This window comes from Peromyscus leucopus, chromosome 1 (genome assembly GCF_004664715.2).
Source record: "Peromyscus leucopus breed LL Stock chromosome 1, UCI_PerLeu_2.1, whole genome shotgun sequence".
Lineage (NCBI taxonomy): Eukaryota > Metazoa > Chordata > Mammalia > Rodentia > Cricetidae > Peromyscus > Peromyscus leucopus.
The window spans coordinates 5,175,237-5,196,225 of NC_051063.1; the positions used below are offsets into that span (position 1 = coordinate 5,175,237).

Consider the following 20,989-nt stretch of genomic DNA (forward strand, 5'->3'; position numbering starts at 1 on the left):
CTTTCTCTGGTGTGTGACCCCCCTGCCCCATGCTTAATACCTGTGACCTTTTGTTGTGGATCTGAATCCTTTTAGCTCCGCCAGTGAAACCCCAAAATCTCTGCCTGTCTCACTCCCAGAGCACTCTCTTGTTTTGTTGTTTGACTCCTAGACCATGTGTGGAGGTGGGGAGGAGGCCTTTCATCCAGCGGCCCCCGCCATCTCAGCAGAATGCACACATCGAGGGAGAAATAGTTCCTCAAGTGGTAAACTTCCTCCATTCCCTACCCTACTTGCTCTAAGTAGTCCTGGGGAAAGGGAAGAGATTCCCCAGGCCTGTGCCTGGTGAGAAAAGAGGAAATTATGTTCCCTTTCAATCAGTGATTCATATAATTGGAAAACTCAAAACCCACCATTCTCTGAGAAAAGCAGAAAAACTGCCTCTGGGTTAGGTGTGAGGATTGCTGCCAGACAATGCAGCCCAGGAAGAACAGATTTCCCCTCTGTCTAACACTGGCCAAGGGTACTTTAAACAATTTTCACTAGCCCCCCCCACCACCTTTTTTAAAGAAGGATTAAAGACAGCTGCTAAAAGAAATTGCCTTTGTCACCCAATTGGCCTCAGATATTAGAAAAAAGTTAGAAAAGTTAGGAAAAGTTAAAGATATAAGTAGGTCCCAGTTGCTGGAGGTAGATGAAAAGGTGTTTAACAATAGGGAGCCAATTGAGAGATGAAACCTTTTGCATAAACTAAAAGCCATTGTCACCCTCTCTGATGATGAGATGCAGTTAGACTTACAGATACCCAGCAAAATTTTGGTGTCCTGCCTTCTGCAGAACAATGTCTCCTATCTGAAAGTTCTGCCCCCAATCAAAAGGTACAGTTGGACTATCTCTCAGATTTAAAACAAATATTCCCCAGGAGTATGGGCAGAAACCAACCTCCCAGGACTGGCCCAACCCCAAGTTCCTATAATTGTCCAACTAACCAGTTCAACTACTTCTTTTTTTTTTTTTTTTTTTTTGGTTTTTCGAGACAGGGTTTCTCTGTGTAGCTTTGCGCCTTTCCTGGGACTCACTTGGTAGCCCAGGCTGGCCTCGAACTCACAGAGATCCGCCTGCCTCTGCCTCCCGAGTGCTGGGATTAAAGGCGTGCGCCACCACCGCTCGGCTAGTTCAACTACTTCTATCCAGATTAAACAATACCCAATGGCCCTGGAAACAAAAAGGGAAATTGCAGTCCATTGATGTAGAATTAATTATTTTAAGGTGTGTTATTTTTGTTTATGTTGCATTTATTTAACTCTGTGATGCTGTGTTACTTTGCCTGTCTAAAACACCTGATGGCCTAATAAAGAGCTGAATGGCCAATAGTGAGGCAGGAGAGAGAAATAGGCAGGGCTGGCAGGCAGAGAGGATAAATAGAAGGAGAAATCTGGGAGGAAAAAAGAAGGGGCCAGAGCAGGAAAAGGACTCAAGGGGCCAGGCACCCAGCTATACAACCAGCAACAGAGTAAGAAAGAAAGATATATGGAAATAGAAAAAGATAAAAGCCCAGAGGCAAAAGATAGATGGAATAATTTAAGTTAAGAAAAGCTGGCAAGAAACAAACCAACCTAAGGCTGGGCATCTATAATTAAGAATAAGCCTCCATGTGTGATTTATTTGGGAGGTGGGTGGCAGGCCCTCAAAAAGGCAAAGAGCAATAAAACAAGCAACTATTACTATCTATAGTCTTCAACTCTTATAAAAGACCCAGAAGGATGTAATATTATCTAGCAACAGAGACATTTGGCTGCTTGGACAGTCATCCAAAGTTCCTCTGCAACAAGCTTCCCCTTGTTCAAGCCCAGTGATACTGTCTGGGTCAAACAGATAGCCAAAGGGGCTCTGAAACCAACTTGGAAGGACCCTACACGCTGATTCCCTTCACTTCTATGGTCACAAAGGGGAGTGGCATTATGTAACAGACCCACCACACCCAGGAAGGCAGTGGCATTATGTCACAGCCCACCACTCCCAGGTCAAGAAAGCAAAAGCCACTGGTGATGATGATGCCAAACGGACTAGCTCCAGACTGTGGCCATCAAAATGAGGGTTTCCCCTGGGCCCTGGCCCTGCACTCCCTGCCTCTTTGCCTCCTCCCGAGTCTTGTGTACAAGAGTACAGGGTCATAGCCCATTCCCCACCACCTTCAGGTCCAGACCTGGGAATCAAGGAGGAAGACAGACACGGGAGGTGACAGCTAGCGTGACTGCAGACCAGCAACCCATATTCCATCTTGACCATTGCTCGCTGATGCCTGCTTAAATGTCTGATTGTATTGGAGAAAGATGTGAGAGTTTGTCTTTTGAGATAAGAATTCAAAGTTTAAAATTCTACCCATGTCCTGAGCCTGGGCTCCCTAGTTGCCAAGAAAAAGGGAGTTCCCATTGTGAAAATTGAGGTTGTGAAACAGATTGCATTAACAGTAGGGCCCCACGGTTTAAATTTCATGGCCAGTTATGTAAAATAAATATTTATTCAGTCAAATGAATGGTCGTTAGGGCCAACTCTACTGCTTTAAGACTCATGGGTCATCAAAGAAATGGCATCGTGACTTACCAGGCAGCTTCTGGGGTCCTTTGCAACCCAGACTGAGAGGAATCCAGAGATGATAAACTAGACATAAAAAAAAGTGTCTTTAATTTCCAAACATCTCGTTTCCCAGGCATGTAAATCTGTGAGCTTCCTCTTGACATTGTCACGGTCCCAAACTTTGAGTAATGTGTACGTGGCACTCGGATTCCTACAGGTCACGTAGGATGCCCTAAGTCATTCATTATTACCACTGTCTGACTAGGTCTCCTCAAGCTCACGGTGGGCCATGCCATTGTTCAAACTCATTCACTCTGATACTGTCCTATTCTTGAATATGATCTTAGCCTGGGAAGTTAGGGGCAGGGTAGCATGGTGGTCATTGTACTGAGGCTGGGAGAGACGACATTGGGGCTCCTGTTTCATAACTTCAGTAATTCATCTAGCTGTGCTCCTAGACCAGCTTAAGAGTCCTAACAAGAGTAAAAACAAACCCTGTTTTCACAGAGTTGATCTCTCTGAATTACTACTGAAGCTGGTTCCCTCTCATCTGTAAAATGACTATTGTAGTAACAATAGTTCCTACTCCCATTACTTTATTTTATACTACTGAGGATAGAGCCCAGGCCCTTGTAAGTGCTGGGCAAATACTTTACCACTGAGCCACACCCATGGTCCTTTCTTTCTTTAGGGATCACTGAGATGAAACGCTTCTAAATGGCCAAGTATACTACCCTTGTACAGTCAGGAGGGAGCTCTGAACTGGATGGTCCGAAATCCTAAAAAAAATAAGCTCCTCCTAGATCACTGAGTTCAGAGACTGAGACCCAGGCCCTCAGGATGGGCCCCAAAGCCAGCTGATATGACAAGAGAGTGGAACAGAACCGTCTGTGCTTCAGTGGTGCCTTCGCTGGTCGATGACATGAGAGCCTGCCCAGAAATTCCAGCAGCTCTGAAAGTTACTCGAATTAATAAGACAGTATAGTTATTTCACCAGATACAGCATCAGTGTGCAGATGTCAATTGTTTAGCTGGGGGAGTGGTGCCAAGGCAGGTTGATCTCTGTTAGTTCATGGCCAACCTGGTTTATAGTGAATTCCAGGCTAGCCAAGGGCTGCTGCCTAGTGAGACCCTGTCTCAAAGAAAGAAAGAAAGAAAGAGAGAAAGAAAGAAAGAAAAGAGAGAGAGAAATGGGGGCTGGAGAGATGACTCAGAGGTTAAGAGCACTGACTGGTCTTCCAGAGGTCCTGAGTTCAATTCCCAGCAACCACATGGTGGCTCACAACTACCTGTAATGAAATCTGGTGCCCTCTTCTGGCCTGTAGAGATACATGCAGGCAGAACATTGTATACATAATAAATAAATAAATCTTTTTTTTTTTTAAAAGAAAGAGAGAAAGAAAAATGTCAACTACATAGTCATAACCATCAATGAGCAGTTTGACAATGTGCTTCAAAACTTATTCATACAAGCAAGGAAAAATAATTAGGGAATAATGTAAAACAGTCATACAAATTAAAAAAATATCTAATTTAAGTGTGTATATGTGTGGGTGTCATGGCTCAGGGAGCCCTGAAAAACACAAGCTCTGAAAAGCTTAGCAGTTAACAATTGCTGGGGGGAAAGAAAGGATAGGCCATGGGCCTAAGGGAAAAATCTATTATTCTGCTAAAGGAAAAGAGCAATATGACTCCTAATGACATACTGTAAATCCATAGATCAGAGCCTCAGTTAACCCTCATCAGAGAAGATTTTTCTTGCAGTAGATGGAAGTTAACACAGAGATCCAAACTGGACAATGTGCAGAGCGTGAGAGGCTTTGGAGCACTCAGCCTTCGCTGGGACATCATCAGAGCCCTCCTCCCTTCAAGGCTCAGGGACCTTTGTGGAGGAGTAGGCAGAAAGATCATAAGAGCCAGAGAGGATGGAGGACCTCAAGGAAACAGTGTCCTCCAGGTACGGCCGGACTGAGGCACATGTGAACTTGCAGAGACTATGGACACACTCAAAGGACACAGGTTCAAGGCAGGAGAGATCTCTGCACTGAGAAGGGGTAGTGGACATGGAGTCCCAGCCTTAACAAAGAAGCTATTTGTAGTTGCTACCTGTTGGTACAGGGAAAATCAGCGTTCTCCAGTGAAGTCTCACTGGGTGTACCAACCACACCTCAGGGAGTCTCTATGCACAGGAGGAGTCGGCCAACACAAAACAAAAAACAAACTCTTTTTTTTTTTTTTTTTTGGGTGGGAGCCTTTTTGTTTCCTTTTTGGCATTTTTTTTGTCTTATTGTTTTTGTGTTTTGATTTTCATTTTTGTGGGTTTTTTTTTTTGAGAGAGAGGTGAGCCTTGTGAAGTTGAGTGGGGAAAGGAGGTGGGGGGGATCTTGGAGAAATTGGGGGAGGGGAAAACCATGATCAAAATATATTGTCTGAAAAAAATTTTTTTAAAAGCCACTTGCTGGAGGAGAAGAAGCTCTTTAGTGGAGTGTCTTCAAGTTTTGTGAGTAGTTCAGGGGATGTAGGTTTTGGGAGTCATCATTTATGTGGGCATGAGCTTTTTCGTGACACAGCTGCCTGGATATGTCAGAAAAACATTCCAAGATCCCAGTTAGCCTGCTCCTGTGATGGGCCCAGAAGATTAACCTATCTCAGCAGGCATGATCTCAGTCTTTGCCCAGTTTCTGCCGTACGAAAGACCCTAGACCAGCAGCTCACCAGGCTTTTCCTGTTGTTGGATGTACCTCTCCCTTTTCCTGGCAACCCAGGCTTGAAGGCTCTGCTTTTTTCCTGATTTTTAAAGTCTTGCTATAAAAAACTCCTCTTAAACTCATCCTTTATTGCCTGTGAATTTCATCCAAGTTTGCTAGTAAGGAGTCACTGAGTCAGTGGAAGTTTTGTGTGACCCTGAGTGAGCTGCACCTTAACCTCCAAGTTAAGCCCCTCAAGAGACTGTCACTGTCCTTTTGAATGTTTCTCCTATTCCCCTGGCTTTCATGTACACGGGGCTGTGCTTGCAAATGTCTGCCACCTGCTGGTGAGGTCTCTATGACTGTTTATCAGCAATAGTCAGTTTCCTATCACCAAATGGTTGGACAACTTGCTTAACTAATTCCTGGAAATTTTGCAGTGCTCTTATGAATGGGAGGCAGATGCTGTGTACAACATGAAACTCTGTAGACTCTAACTTATATATATTAGGGTATTAAGACAATGCACACCAGGGATTAATATTGCTCTAAGCATCTGATGCTGGAGGAAGAGACAGGCTAAAGCTTGGTGCCAGCCGGAGGAAAAGCTTGCCTCTGCCAACTTGTCAGGTCACTTTGCAGGACAGACTGGAGCTGAGGCAATGATGGGTCAGTGACAGATAGGACCACACCCTGACCATAACTGCTTAGTTATGTGTACTCCTTATCTTCTACTTAAACCCTAAAGATGGATTTGGGGGAGGTGTCACTGGGTCTCTTTATTTGTTCCTCTTCTCACTGTGGCCACGGTGAATTCATCATCTTTCTTTTTCTTTTTTGCTGTGACCTGTCTCTTCAGTTGGCTCATTAAGGGTGGGTGGTAGAGCCTGGCTTGTTAGTGCGGCATAACCCAGGCTCTGACCTTAAAAACTCTGATAACGATATGGTAATGAATGTTTGCAGCCAAAACCTCCTTGTAGGCAAAAAGTGGGGTTGCCAGGGTGTAGGTGGGCTCTTCGGTCCTCAGCAGCGCCTGCAGACTTCAAAGCTGTAAGGGTTATTACATGACTGGGAGTAAGGTTCAAGGGTCTTTTCACCCCTTCCCCCCTAGGTCCCTTCTGATCACCTAGAAAGGAGGCCACATGGCCTTGTACTCACAGACAGTCCTCCCCAGACCAGGTACCCTGATAACCCCAGCACAGTAGTATTCCTGTATAGTTCAGGGTTGAATGCAGACACAATATGAAGTAGGCCAATGATGATCTGGATGCCCTGTGGGGAGAGCAGGGAGCAAATAAGTGAGAGAGCCGAGCTGGGCTGCAGGCTGCTAAGTTACACTATCACCCCACCTGTGCTCAGAGCCACTTGAGGTATGATTGGTACTGGGGTTCACCTAGGCCAACTTCTGGACTAGACCAATATCTCTGGGTGGGGTCTGTCCCAGGTGTTTTAAAGCTCCCCAGGTGGGACCAGTGGGTAGCCTGGGTAATAAAAAGGGTAAGACGGTTCAGAGCAGTTTCTTTTGAACTTGGATTTCCAAAAGCCTTCAAATAGTTGGCCACCAGAACTAACACACATTCACTGGTATTAGTAGGATAAAAAGCATAATTCAGAATTACGATGTCTATGTAACATCACCACATCATCTTCCCACATACAATTAAAATCTCCTTTGGTGCTTGGGATCAGTATTTGAATTGCTGAGACAGTTTTGCAGACTTTAGTCTAAGAGGTGGCTCTAATAAATTGGGGATACAAACAATGCTCTCTGGTCTTTGCCCAATCTACTTATCTATTTCTGCAGACAGACAAAAAGGGAAGAGTTGGGTATGTATTTGGAAACAAAATACCAAATGCTGGGTCATTTGAAAAAAAAAAAAGTCTATTTAGGTCACAACTTTGGAACTGTTGGTTTAAGCTGCATAAGGCTGTCTCTGGTGAGGGCTCCCTTGGCTGTGTCACTGTGTGGTAAATCATATTGTGATGAAAGTACATGCAAGAGGGAGAGATTATATAGTGAGACAGAAAGCCAGAGGGTTGGGGCTAGTCTTGCTCCCATGAGAGCTATCAAGACTCTACGAGGACTAGCCCAGGGACCTATGCCTCCCACTAGGCCCTATCTCTCAGGGCCTCTCTGGTATCTTTCAACATCACCACACTAGAGACAAAGCTTCTGACATATATGAAGCCTTGCAGCACATAGGCTAGCCATATCCCTACTAGAGCAGGGTTTCTTTTTCTTTCTTTCTTTTTTTTAGGTTTACTTGTTTATTTAAAGTTTTTTCATTTTACATACCACCCACTGTTCCCCCTCCCTCCCCCTCACCTCCCTCCATCCTACCTTCACCCACTCCTCATAGGGGGTTAGGCCTCCCTTGGGTATTCAACATAGGCTGGCATACCAAGTTGGGGCAGGCCCAAGCCCCCCGCCCTGCATCAAGGATGAGTAAGGCATGGCACCCTAGGGAATGGGCTCTAAAAAAGCTAGTTCATGTACTTGGGATGAGTTCTGGTCTGATTGCCAGGGGACTCACAAACAGTTCAAGTCACACATCTGTCACCCTCATTCAAGGGGCCTAGTGTGGTCCTATGCAGGCTCCCCAGCTGTCAGTCCAGAGTCTGTGGGCTCCCACTAGCTTGGGTCAGCTGTCTCTTGGTTTTTCCCATCATGATCTTGTCCACCCCTCCTTGTAGAACAGGGTTTCAATGAGTTTGTCTCCTTCCTGAACCTGCCCTGGTCCTCTTGCCTCTAGGAGGGTCACAACCACTCAAAGGATGCTGGATCATCTGTACTCTTTGAACACCAAAGCTATGCAGATGTCTTCATGGAGATTGCCGGAAGGTACAGTTTATAATAGCTACTATGAAATAAATCCCCCCTCTTGGTCTTTGAGGACCATGTCTTGGTCATCTCTGACTCTGTATCCTCATAGAGTGTTCTCCATGCTGAGTGAGTGAGTGAGGGCACTGAGGTGGAGAACTGGCTATGAGCCAGGCATCTCACTAGGAGTTGGCTAGCATCTGGTGGAACACAGGGCTGACCTTGTTTCTGCCTCAAAAAAAAAAAAAAAAAAATAGAACGAAGTTGATCTTTTCAAGGTGTCAAATGAAACTAGAGGATACAGGAAAGAGGCAGGAATACCCCTGGTGGAAGAGGAAATCAGCAACCTCAGAGCTCGTAGGATATAGCGGCGCTTACTAGATCTTATGATAGAGAGGCAGCCGCTGAGGCTCTAACCCACTCACCTGGGTTAATAGTCTTTTTTAGTGAAAGTGTTGTTGATCCTCGCCCCAGACAGCTAGGAAAGGGATAGCTGGTCAATTTTATAGCCTTCCTAAAAGCCCATGGAATGAACTGGGGGACAGAGGAACACAGGGTGGGACTGCCATTTGTGGGGTTGTCCCAGCCAGACCTAGCCTTTAGAAGCTGCTACCCTCCTCGGCCCTCTGAGCCCAGAGGCATCAGAGATGGGCTTACAAAGCTGGAGAGATGACATCAGACTCACCCCTAATGTTCTGACATCTTCATTTATGACTTTCTTGGGATTAAATTCAGAACAGGACATAGAGGACATGTTCCACTGTAGATGGCTTGCTGTCTTTGTTGGCCCTGGGGCAGTTGTTATTTCTGGTGAGCACTGCACATTAGCCGTTCCCCCTGAGTATGGTATCCGACTGGGCTTGGCCTGCAAGCCTGTCATTCCAGCTGGATGCTGGACCGCACAGTATGGGTTCTGTAAGTTTCCACTCCCTGTAAAGCGGAGCATTTTTGCTGGTGCCTGGTAAGTATTCCTTTCCAAAGGCTTCTTCTGGTTTCCAGGGGTCATAGCATATGGAGGCTCGGTGACATGGACATTATCTGGGTTATTAACAGCAGACACACTCTCCTCATTGTTCATGATGTAGAGCTGCTACAAAACACACAAGATGCAATTTCCACTGATAAATCAACAATCCATCTTATGTCTATTGATGTCTTTACTAAAATGCAAATTAAGTGTCTTTGTTTCCTGGGAGTACATGTTTTTGGGGATACAATATTCAAATGAGCAGGGCCTACTACTTGAAAATCTAGGTCTCTTAAAAAGTATTTAACTTTTTTTTATGTGTATAGGTTTTGCTTTTATGTATTTCTATGCATCATGTGTGTGCCTGGTACCTGAAGAAGTGAGAAGAGGGTGTCAGCTCCCTTGGAACAGGGGTTACAGGTGGTTGTAAGCTGCCATGTGGGTGCTGAGAATTGAACCACGTGGACACTTTGTTGGTTTATGCTCATCTATATTTTAACTGCTATTTCTAGGAGGCTGGAGAGTCTGAGGGTAGCCTAACCCTTCATAGCACAAGGTTTCCATCTTCAGTGTTTGAGGCTACTGGATGAGAACAATGTGGCCATGGTCCCCACTTGACCTCTGATAAGGTAACTCTGGAGGATGTCTTAACTTTCCTGTGCTGATGAGGAAAGATGTGTGGCAGGAGGCAGGCAGCCTCCTTAGTACATTAAAGACTTAGGTAGAAATATTGCCCATTTAGATGAGGGAAAATCCTCACCGGTCAGCATTCACTCCTGTTTAATCTTATTGCACATAAACTGTACACTCTTTGTTGGCAGGATGTCAAATGCTACAGCACAAAATATTGTGAACCAGATTCTAGCAATATACAAGTGGGAAGCTTTCCGGCCACTCTAGGTGACAAATACAAGTAAATCCATTCCAGTGCTCCACAGTGCTAGCAGGTCCCAGAGGGAGGAAAACATCTCGAAAGGCCGACATCAGCCTGACCCTAGTGCTGGCCGATGGACTGGCACTGTTTACTACTAATCACCCAGATGGTGAACCCACAGGCTTCTCAGTTTCTGCTTTTTTATAACCTGCAGGTGCAAGAGCATTAGCTCTGTTTCTCATCTGTGAAAGGTAGATGTCGATATCCTTGGTGATTTCACTTCCAGCACAGAAAAGCACTCTTAGCAGCCATCCATAACAAAAAGGCTATTCTCTAAACCCTACTGCCCCTAGACTCTAAGCTATTTTATTTCCAATATTAAGTCAAATGGATCTTCAAGTGTGGTCTCTAGGTTAGCAGTGCCTGCATCACTTGGTAAAAACCTCAATTCACTTTCCATATACCCCCAGTTTGTCTTCTACTGTGCCTCCTAGGTGACGCTGATGTTGGCAAAGTTTGAGACACCCCAGTAGCACAGAAAGACTCCCTGGTTGGTAGAATGCTTACCAAACATGCACAAAAGAAACCCCCAGCACCAAAGAAACTGGGTGTGGTAGCACATGCTTAGGGTCCCAACACTTGGGAGGGGAAAGCAGGGGATTCAAAAGTTCAAGATCATCCTCTGCCACGTAGTGACAATGAGGCCAATCTGGGATACACGAGACCCTGTCTTGAAGCTAATCCAAGAAGACAACAACAGCAATGAAATACCTGTTAAGTAGGGTCTGGACAGGCCACAGTGCTAGCTCCTCAGGAGCCCGAGGCAGGAGGATTGCAAATTCAAGACTTACTTGCATTACAGAGTAATTTCAAGACAATTTGGGCCACTTGATGAAATTCTGTCTCACAATTAAAATCACATAAAAGTAAAAAGGTCTGGAAATGAGACTTGGTGACAGCACTGCTCGGGGCACGGGAGGCCCTGGATTCAGTTCTCAGCACCCAGTTAAAGAAATGAGCAAGAGAAACACCCGTCATTGGTCCGACACCTGACAGCCAAGGAAGTCCCCATGATGTCTGTCTCATCTCCATATCCCCCATCTCTCCAGTAAGTCCCTCGGGGACCAAGGCACTGAGGGGGGATGATTAATAGCATAGCTCACAGGAGTGAACTTAGAACCCAGGGTTATTTCCATAACACTATGTTTTAACTTCTACAGAGGAATGCTGTGTCTGTTGGGTGACACAAACCGAGACTGTTTAGCTGTGGGAACATACTGTGGCAAGCATCATGTGCCACTTCTTAACCTTGAGCATCCCTTGCTTTCTCCCAGGAACCCCAAGTTTTCCAGGGAGGTGGCTAATAGCAACAACTATAGCAACCGTAGATGTTTACATCTCACAGCCCTAGAGATATGAAGCAATTCCTCTAGCCACATACTATTACTATGGATATTTTGTAGATGAACTGAGAGTCAGAGAGGTTAGCTAACCTGAACATAGCCATGCAGAAAATGCTGAAGCTGAGGTTTGCTTTTGAGACAGGGTCTCATGTGACTCCAGCTATCCTTGAACTTGTTATGTAGCTAAGGATCCTCCTGCCTCCACCTCCCAAGTGTTGGGACTCTAGTCGTGCACTACCACGCCCAGTTTATGTGGAGATGAGGGTGCATGTGTCAAACCCAGGGCTTTGTGCATTCTAGGCAGGCATTCTGCTAATGGAACTGTAGCCCCATCCTGAAACTGAGAAAGGAATGGTTTGCATGGAATATCTGTCTGTCTCTCTTTCAAAATAAATGCTATGCTGAATGCTACCCTTTGTTCCATGCCATGGGAAGATGGGTTAGCTCTGTCTTCCCCCCACTTTTTTCAGAGAAGGTTTCCTGTTGTTCAGTGTGTGAAGAACAGTATCGTTACAGACATGGCACACAGATAACGAAGCCCTAGGCTGTGCTCTAGAGGACCTGATGGGAAAACGTGGGAGCAGAGAAGGTTGCTCTTTCCTACTAGTTCTTGGCTGAGGTCCTAAACAAACCTGACCACAATGCATTTAACAGATGGACTCAGGGAGAAGTCAGCCGGAAAGCCCCCTCCCCCAGCCCCCACTGTGCCCAGCCTTCTTTCCTGGGATTGTTTTGCTCAGGCAGAGGGAGAAATAGTTCCAGGAACCTGTTCTGACTCTTCAGCAGCCCGCCAGGTGGCCAAGCAACAGTCTCTGAGGTTGGGTTGTTGTGAGCTCCCACCATGCTTCAGTGCACTATTATTGAGAGCCGCTGGTAGCAAAAGTCCATGAGAGTATACAGCAGTGACAACTAGTGTTCAGAAGGTCAACCTATCAGAACTAAGGGTTCTGTTAGAGGAACCATCACACAAGGCGTTTTGGGATTACTGCCTTTTGAATGAACTGGTTGTCTCTTTTCTGTAAACTTCTTGTGCAATAACAGCTATGAGTCTCCCCATTTGCCGTGCATCTCCATGTTAGTGTACATGTAATCTCACGATTGCATCTCAATCTTGGGCACAACTTTCCCTATACATTTGGGGTAATTGGGCAACTCCTCCAGCTGTGTTTATTTTTCATTAACATAAATCTGGCCAGGGCCATTCTCCAGACAAAAGTATTTCAGCAAAGATACCTTTTTCCAAGGACAAATGCAGAGAAATAAACATTAGCTCATCTCACCCACAGATAGAGAAAAGAACCACTAACAATTAAATCCTCAACTCCTTACCTTCACCCCGGGTTATTTATACAAGACCCTAGTTTAAGAGATTTACTGCTCACATTCCTGGGATGATGTTTTAGCCATTTGCTAGATACTGAGTTAAGGCAGTTACTTCCCACTGACCCAAGGAGATTGCCTACAAGGCCAGGCAGGTGATAGGTGCCAAGCTTCTTTCTTGTGCAAATTAAGTTTTTACTCCTCCTCAGCCAGGTGCTATTCTTAGATTTTCTCCTTAGCAATTACTCTGAATGAAAGTGCTTTTACTAACCAAATACTACATGCTCTGACATAGGTCGCTTAGCCACCTAACATATGTCCCCCTCCCTATCAGAAAGCAGTTGCAGCTGGGATGAGTGGGAAAAGTGGCGCCAAAGACAGTTTACTTTCTTGTGACTTTCTGACCCCTAACATTCTACCTAGCCATTTCTAGATTATAGTTTGAGTACATAAATTCCCTAATTGATCTTAGCCTTTAGTTGCCCCTACCAGAGAACTCCCCTTTAGTCACTCCCCTTTTGGGTTGTAATTGGAAGCTGACAATTAATGCTTTATGTGTGGGTCCTTATCACCTCTCTCTGCGACCCTGAAAACTTCAAGCCTCACATTGCTTTACCAAAGAATTACTGTGTGGGTATATATACTGGTTCTCTGAGAGCACTGGGAGGATGGATGGAGAAGACCAAAGATGAGGACGGAGATGGAAAGAACTAGGTAGAAAGAGGAGAGAACAGCAGAAGGGACTGAGAGCAGAAGGAACCAAGAGGAGCTAAATAAGAGAGCAGAAAAGAAACTGTGTAGAAAAAGAATTGACTTAGAAGAATAAAGTGAATGGACTAAAGAACTCAGTGTGCTTAGATTCATTGAATATCCCTCAGATTAGAATCCTCAGCTGGTAGGTAGACTCTTCCACTGACCCTGGGAGCCAACAATATCCGCTGGACCTATTACTGTTTGTATTAGTCTATAGGGGACCCCCAACTCCTGCAGCTCCTAAAGGACCTTTCCAGGGTTTGTCTAGGTCTTGGGTCCCTCTTGATAGGGTCCAAGTTCTGTCAAGACCCTGTGAAAGAATATTCAGAAGTCTTACCTTGAGTCCTGGCAAGTCTGTCTCCTTTAGGCTCTGGCAGTTTCTGCAGCTGCCTTGGAAATTAAAAAACACAAGGGCAGAAATGTTAGGTTTCTCTTTCAAGCACCAAAGTCTTCCTTGAAGTTCCACTGAGAACCAATAAATGTAATGTTAGGCTCCCATGTTAGTTTATCTGCTGCCCCTCAGAGTTTTTATGGCCTTATCTAGAATAAGATTCTGTCGGAGGGTTCCTTCCAAAGTCTGCTTTTGGGAAAGTGTCACATGCAGAATGTCAGAATGGTATTGCACTTGGAGATTGGGACCTTATAAAAAAGGAATTAAGTTAAAATGAAGTGATCAGGATGGGACCTAACCAGCACGGATGGTGTCCTTCTGAAAAGCAGATCTATGTCGTGCCAGCAACCATGAATCCAGGCATGGTATGTGTCTGTGTAGAAGTATTCACCAGACAAGAACTGATACAAATGTTTTAATAAAGAACATACACTGTGAACAGAAACATGGAGGGAAAGGTAGGGAAGGAGGAGAGAAAGAGAAGGTGGGGTCAGAAAGGGGGAAGGGGACAGGGAGGAGAAGAGAGAGCAAATTGCACCCTGAATGGGGAATGGCACTTTTTATGACAGTTCAGAGAAGTTATCTGGCCTTGCCTTGGGTCATTTGTGTGGCATTACATTGGAAGAGATTGTAGGTTGGCAGTTTATTGTCTTGTCGGGTAGTAATTTTATAACACCTCTCATCTTTTCCAAGACCAGCCATTCAGGGCCAGCACCAGGGCTCTTAGGCTGTAGTTCTTTGTTTAAGACATCCCAAGCCTGGCCAGGCTCCAGGCAGTTAGCATCTGATTGTAAAGTAGGGGATTTTGATCTTGAGTTTTGACCTTTTAGTTTCCCCTTTTTATTCCTTTCTGTTTATAGATTTCCCCCTCAGACAATATATTGTGATCATGGTTTTTTTTTTTTTTTGTCTCACAGTCCCTCCCAGATCCTCTCCACCTCCCTACCCATCCAACTTTATATCCTTTTTCTCTTTCGCTCTTAAAAGAAAACAAACACAAAAAAAGGAAACACAAATATATACAAACAAAAGACCAGTAAGACAATAAATGCCCCAACTGGGCAAAAAGAGACAAAAAGTTTACAAAAACATAACCGAGTTAGTTTTGTGTTGGCCAGCTACTCCTGGGCGTGGGGCCTGCCCTGAGTTGTGGTTAGCATACCCAGGGAGATGCCACTGGAGAAAACTGATTTTTCCTTTGCCAGTGGGTATCAATCGCAGATAGATTATTGTTGTCCATTTACTTCCTCTTAGTGCTAAGACCCCTATCTGGGTTGAATTTATTATCAGGTGCAAAAGAAACCTGGGCCAAATGGCCAACTGTGGCGCTATTAGCACACCAAAGCTCCTGCTGGCCTCTAGGCTCTCTCTGCATGGAAAGCCCCTGTTACAGAGTCCTAGCTCTGCTTATCCCACCCCCTAAACCTCTCCAGCCCAGGAGGAGTGGCCCTTCCCTTCCCCCAGCTGCTGGTTCCTATAAAAACCTGCCATTTCAACCATGTGCTCTCTGGGTTCCCCCTTTCCTGTCCCCTTTCTCTTCTCCTTTTCAGCTTCCCCACCTAACCCCCCTACAATGGCCTGGTTCGGTCTGCTGGCTGTGTTCAGTCTCCTACTTTCTCTTTCTGCTCTGGACTCTTCCAGATGTCTCTGGCTGTACTCTCCCTCATATCTACAATAAAAAACCAATCACCTTTGAGGTGAGAACTAGGCTTTGCATGGGCACTTCATTCACTAGCCATTCAGTTTGTGGTATTTGGTTGTGTTAGCCCCAGGAAACAAGAACTCCCTGTCTGGATTTCCTCAAAGCTTTACTCATCAAATTACTCCATGTGGCTGTGTGTGGGACCTGGGGTGGGCAGGGTAGGACAGCAGAGAGATTCACTCTGCATCAAGAGCTACAGATGCCTCCAATCTCCTGCTCGTTCTTCCATAGAACTGGGGCAGGTCTTTCTTCTTAGGACCCTGGTCTTCCCTTGTACTTCTAAGCCTCCCCCCCCCCCACCTCCCCTTTCTTCTGATCCCAGGGTCCCTGGCATGTTTGCAGAGCTTCCCCCAGTATCTCCACATTCTCCTCACACTATTAGGGAGAATAGTTAGCTCTCTCTTTCATCTGCCCCACCTGGCCAGTCCCTGGGGTGGGATGAGGATTTATTTGTCATGCTTTAAAAATCCAAAGAAGTTGTCACCTATGGGATCTGCTGCCTCCTTAAAACAAACTATGCTTCACTGTAGTACCACCCACAGTACTAAGTTAGGGATCAGCCTAGGTTTCTGGTCCAGTTTCACTTTCGTTGCTGTGATAAAATACTCTGATCAAAATCAACTTAGGGAAGGAAAGTGTTTATTTGGCTTATACTTCCAGATCACCATCCATCAGTGAGGGAAGTCAGAGCAGGAACTCAAACTAGAACTTGAAGGCAGGCATGCTTGCTATTCCTTGAAGCCTTAACTCTGACAAAGGAACACACTCTCAGCCAAGGAAGAACAGCAGACGCCACAGAGGAATGCTGCCTGGTGGCTGTGTGGCCTTAGGCTCAGCTAGATTTCTTATACAGCCCAAGGCTATCTGCCCAGAGAGTGGTACTGCCCACAGTGGGCTGTACACTCATATCAATTAATAATCAAGACAATATTCCCACAAATATTGTGATGGTTTGAGTCACAATGTTTTTGCTGCCTGGGGGCCAGCCTCTAGCAGCACAGGGTTCATAGGGAAATCCACGGAGTTGGCCAGGCATACTATGACTTTTTTATCTGAGGGGGTTAAGGGAAGAAGTGTAGATGGATGTTTCTTTCCCACCTGCCAGTTCCCAAATCACCACACAGAAGCTTATATTAGTTGTAAATGCTTGGCCAATAGCTCAGGCTTATCTTATTACTAATTAGCTCTAGCACAGCCATATCTGATGGGAACTGTAAAAGTTAAAGGCCAGTGCAGCTGCTTGACCAAGATCCAGCAAAGCTGAGCTACATGATGGCCGCCGGGCCACCTTTGGTTTTCATCTCCACCTGTTGCATGCTTGGGAGACTTTTAATATCTGTACAATTTGAGGATATTGGATTGATGGAAATTTCTTATGAATCATTTATGCCTTCTCCCATGAGTACTGCTTCCAAGCTTCCCCAGGAAAGTCCTGAACATACTACCCCTTCCACTTTTAGGGAGATATCCTTATCTACTGGAAGGTCTTCCTTATGCTTTGGAGGTTGTGACACACATAAAGAAGCCAGAGGTCTCTTTATGAGACTATGAGACATTTTCAAAACCCCTGTCCTTGTACTTACTCAGGAACAAGATGATCAAAACAAGGTAAACTTAAAAAGGTTAACAAGATTCGCTGGGCTAGAGGAGGTGGTTACAGATCAGATTGCAAGCCTCTTCCCATTATACATTCAGACAATTACGTGACATGTACATACAACAAAGTTAGATTAGCTGAAGTTACCATGTCAGAATTTGAATAATAACTGCAACAATTTTGGCCTAATGATTTTTGTTGGGCATTCTGACCTTTTAGAGTTAATAGTACACTTGCTTGGGACATAGCAATATGTCTGGGCTGGCTTGAAGATTTTGTATTGGTCTAGCATCCTTGAAGCAACCAAAGCCACCAGCCTGAGAACAGGCTATCATATGCCTCTAGATTCTTAAAAATTGGGCTATGGGTTAATAAGTAAAGATGATAACTCTGTTCACCAATGATGTCAAAACCTGAGGGAAAATGACTGAAAATGAGAAATCTGTTCTGTCATAAGTTACCAATGATGACAAAAAGATGAATAAAAAAACATGAAACACATATCCAAAACCAAAAGTGATATGATCTGTGTTTTGGAACAACAAGAATCCATCTTTGATTAATAAGTTCTGTATAAATAAAAAAGCACTCTGGCTGCTAGAGAGAGAGTCAGGCAGCAAGATTTTTGTCGCTACCATGGCCTGGCTCACCTCCTTCTCCCGCCGACTCCTTACATCCTCTGCTGGGACCTGTCCACTGCTGGGGGATGGCTCCTGGCATAGCTCTTACATTTTAAGTTAATCCATATTCCTTATTTATGCTCTGCCATGTGGCATTACCTTTATTAGCATGGCACATTCATCTCCTGCTCTGTCGATGTCTGCTGGCAACTTCTCTGACTCCGCCCTCCTTCTTCCTATCATTCTCAGTTTGGCTTCCCCTCCTAACTTCCTGTCTGGCTACTGGCCTGTCAGCTTTTTATTGACCAATGATAGTAATACATATTTATAGTGTACAGAAGGATTATTCTGCAGCAAAAAAGACACTCTTGATTTCCTTCTTTTATTCTTCTTCTGTATTCTTTTTCTCTTTTCTTATCTCTATCCAGAAATGTTCCTTCTGTCTCTCTTGATGTTTTCCTTCTAACTCTTTGTTCTTTTTTACTCTTTCCCTTACAGCTTATATACCCTAGCAAAATCTTTCAGGCAGTATAAAAATTACAGTGTGGTTACATTCTATTTTTCAAGTGAATATAAGTAAAAAAAAACCCAGCAAGTTTTCCATGTCCCTTACATGATTAAACATTTTATCCCAAGAACTTGTGTACATTCATATCCTAGCAACCTGTTATGAACTAACAGTGTAGGCGAGCAAGGTATTTTTTTTTTTTTTAAACTGGCAAGCTGTGTTTTGCAGTTACAAAGAAAGGAACAATCACTTTATTACTTATCTTGAAAGGTTATCATAAGGAATCTTAAAGGAATCACAAACTGAAAGTTTTATACATGAGAAACAATCAGTCAGCTCTACTTTAAATCTTTAGGGTGCATACCCACTCATCAATAGTTTTTTATATCAGAAGACTGAGGGCAGAAATGAGTACAAGGAATTAATTATCACTTTTGGTCATCAACCAATCCCAGAAAGAAAGGCATGTCAGCTAATGATAATTGGGCTGCTTTGTTCTTGTCCCCTGACCTTAACGAGTTCCTCACTCAGCTATGTGCCTTTCTAAAACTGTAGATTGTCTTCTTGGGTTTTTCACCTCAAAGCTATTTAACAAAAACATCTTAGTTTAACTTTAAGCTATTTTCAAAGCTTTGTTTCAGCTGTGATGCACTCTGAAACCTGTGAACACACTTCCCACATTAAAGTTAAAAGAATTTAAGCTAACTTGGCTACTGAGACTCAATTCTTTTTCTTAATCATTAGCCCAAGCCACAGTCTATACAGCTCCTCAATAGAAACTCATGTGTTCTAGCTGTGTGACACTTGCGTATTTTATTTTTTATTATCAAAACTCTATTTTTTTTTTTTTGACAGGGTTTCTCTGTGTAGCTTTGTGCCTTTCCTGGAACTCGCTTTGGAGACCAGGCTGGCCTCAAACTTACAGAGATCTGCCTGCCTCTGCCTCTCGAGCCCTGGGACTAAAGGCGTGCGCCCACCACCGCCCAGCTTCAAAACTCTATTTAAACTAACATTATTATTATCAATTAGACAGTACAGCTTAGGAAGAAATCATTTTCATAATAATCCACAGGTAAAAATGCCCAGTAGAACGGGATGTTTCCATGAGATAAACACACTACATTACAGGCAGTAGGAATCTCCCCACAACCATTCACATCATACCAGATACCAGAGAAAGATTGCAGCAGCAAGCATGTGAAGGCACAGCAGAAGCTAAAGACATTCTGGAGTCTGTGGTCTCAGGCCTTGCCTATCTGAGATTCACCCATCAGGGATTCACTTCTTGGTGGGATGACATACTGAAGTCCACTGCCGTCTACTGCTCCTCTGACATGGCCACCAGCAAGAATGGCCCCTATAGGCTCATATATTTGAATGCTTGGTCATTAGGGAGTGACACTACTTGACAGGGATTAAAAGATGTGGCCTTGTTGGAGGAAATGTGTCACTAGGGGTGGGCTTTGGCACTGTCAAGTGCTCAAGACAGGCCCAGGGTCTCTTTCTTCCTGTTGCCTGTGGATCTATGTGTAGAACTCTCTGCTCCTTCTCCAGCACCATGTCTGCCAGCATGCCACCATGCTTCCTGCCATGACGATAATGGACTAAACCTCTGAAACTGTAAACAAGACCCACTAAATGCTTTCAGTTATTCGAGTTTTTTTGGTCATGGTGTCTTTTCACAGCAATAGGGCACTGACTAAGACAGATATATCCACAGGTCAATACAGCAATTTCTCAATTGAGTCTATCCTCTCAGATGACTCTAGGCTTTGTCAGATTGACAATCTAAGCTAATCAGGCTAGTTCTCATCAACAGATAAATGAATAAATAAAATATGGTGTGTACACAATTCAGCCTTAAGGAAGAAAGAAACTATGTTATCTGAAGGAAAATGGATGGAACTAGAGATTGTTGCACTAAGTGGAATAAGCCAAACTCAGAAAGCTAAATGTCACATTTTCTTTTATAGTTGGAATTTATATTAAATACATTGTCTTATATATTCAAATCTGTATTTTATATATCATATAGATGACATAAAAGTAGAATGTGGACTTTGGGAAAAGAATATAATTAGAGGGAGGTAGGACAGGAGAGGGTAATGAGGATGAATATGGCCAGAGTACACAATATACTTGAATAAAAATGTCATTATGAAACCCATGACTTTGTACAATGAGTATGTGCCAATAATAGTGTATGGAGGAAAGTCTGTGGGTGAGTAGGGAGGAACATTCTTGACAGAAGGAAATGGCAGTGGGAAGGTTTCCCTGAGGTAGAGCAGCTAGCAAGATGGAAGTCAGGCTCAGCAGAGGAAAACAGAACTGACTGGAGGAGCCCAGGGAGGTCTGACTGCAGGGGTCTGGCTATCATTGGAGGGCCTTTGGTTTTTATGACTATGAATTAGAAAGATCTATAGGAGGCCACTGAATTAGGGACTGACACGATTAGATGTATATCAATGATTTTTTACATGTTTAAAAGATATATTCATTTTATGTGTATGAATGTTTTGCCTGCAGATATGTTTGTGCACTGCATGTATGCCTAGTGCCTGCAGAGGTCAGAAGAGGGCATCAGATCCTCTGGAACTGGAGTTACACATGGTTGTGAGCCATCATGTAGGTGCTGAAAATTTAACTTAGCTCTTCTGCAAGAGCAACAAGTACTTTTAACCACCAAATCATCTCTCCATTGATGGATTTGTTTAAGATCGAATCTTAGGGGAGGTGAAGAATAAATGTAGGTGACTTCTGGGTTTATGAAGGGAAAAGCAAAAAAGTCTG

At 44.2% G+C, this 20,989-nt stretch overlaps 1 protein-coding gene across 3 annotated transcripts in view; it reads right to left on the minus strand.

Annotated features, from left to right (window-relative positions):
* Ms4a18 (membrane spanning 4-domains A18) overlaps positions 1–20,989 on the minus strand; it is a 42,457-nt gene that overhangs the window by 10,600 nt on the left and 10,868 nt on the right. The window contains exons 2-5 of one of the 3 annotated variants that reach the window (XM_037202806.1): positions 13,719–13,771; positions 8,750–9,154; positions 6,402–6,515; positions 2,584–2,640 (exon numbers count right to left, since the gene is read on the minus strand). In XM_037202806.1, the coding sequence (XP_037058701.1) occupies positions 2,584–2,640; positions 6,402–6,515; positions 8,750–9,142 (564 nt within the window). In that variant the 5' untranslated portion in view covers positions 9,143–9,154; positions 13,719–13,771. The remainder of the gene's footprint in view (positions 1–2,583; positions 2,641–6,401; positions 6,516–8,749; positions 9,155–13,718; positions 13,772–20,989) is intronic. The other 2 variants (XM_028884350.2, XM_037202814.1) reach the window with 2 other exon arrangements.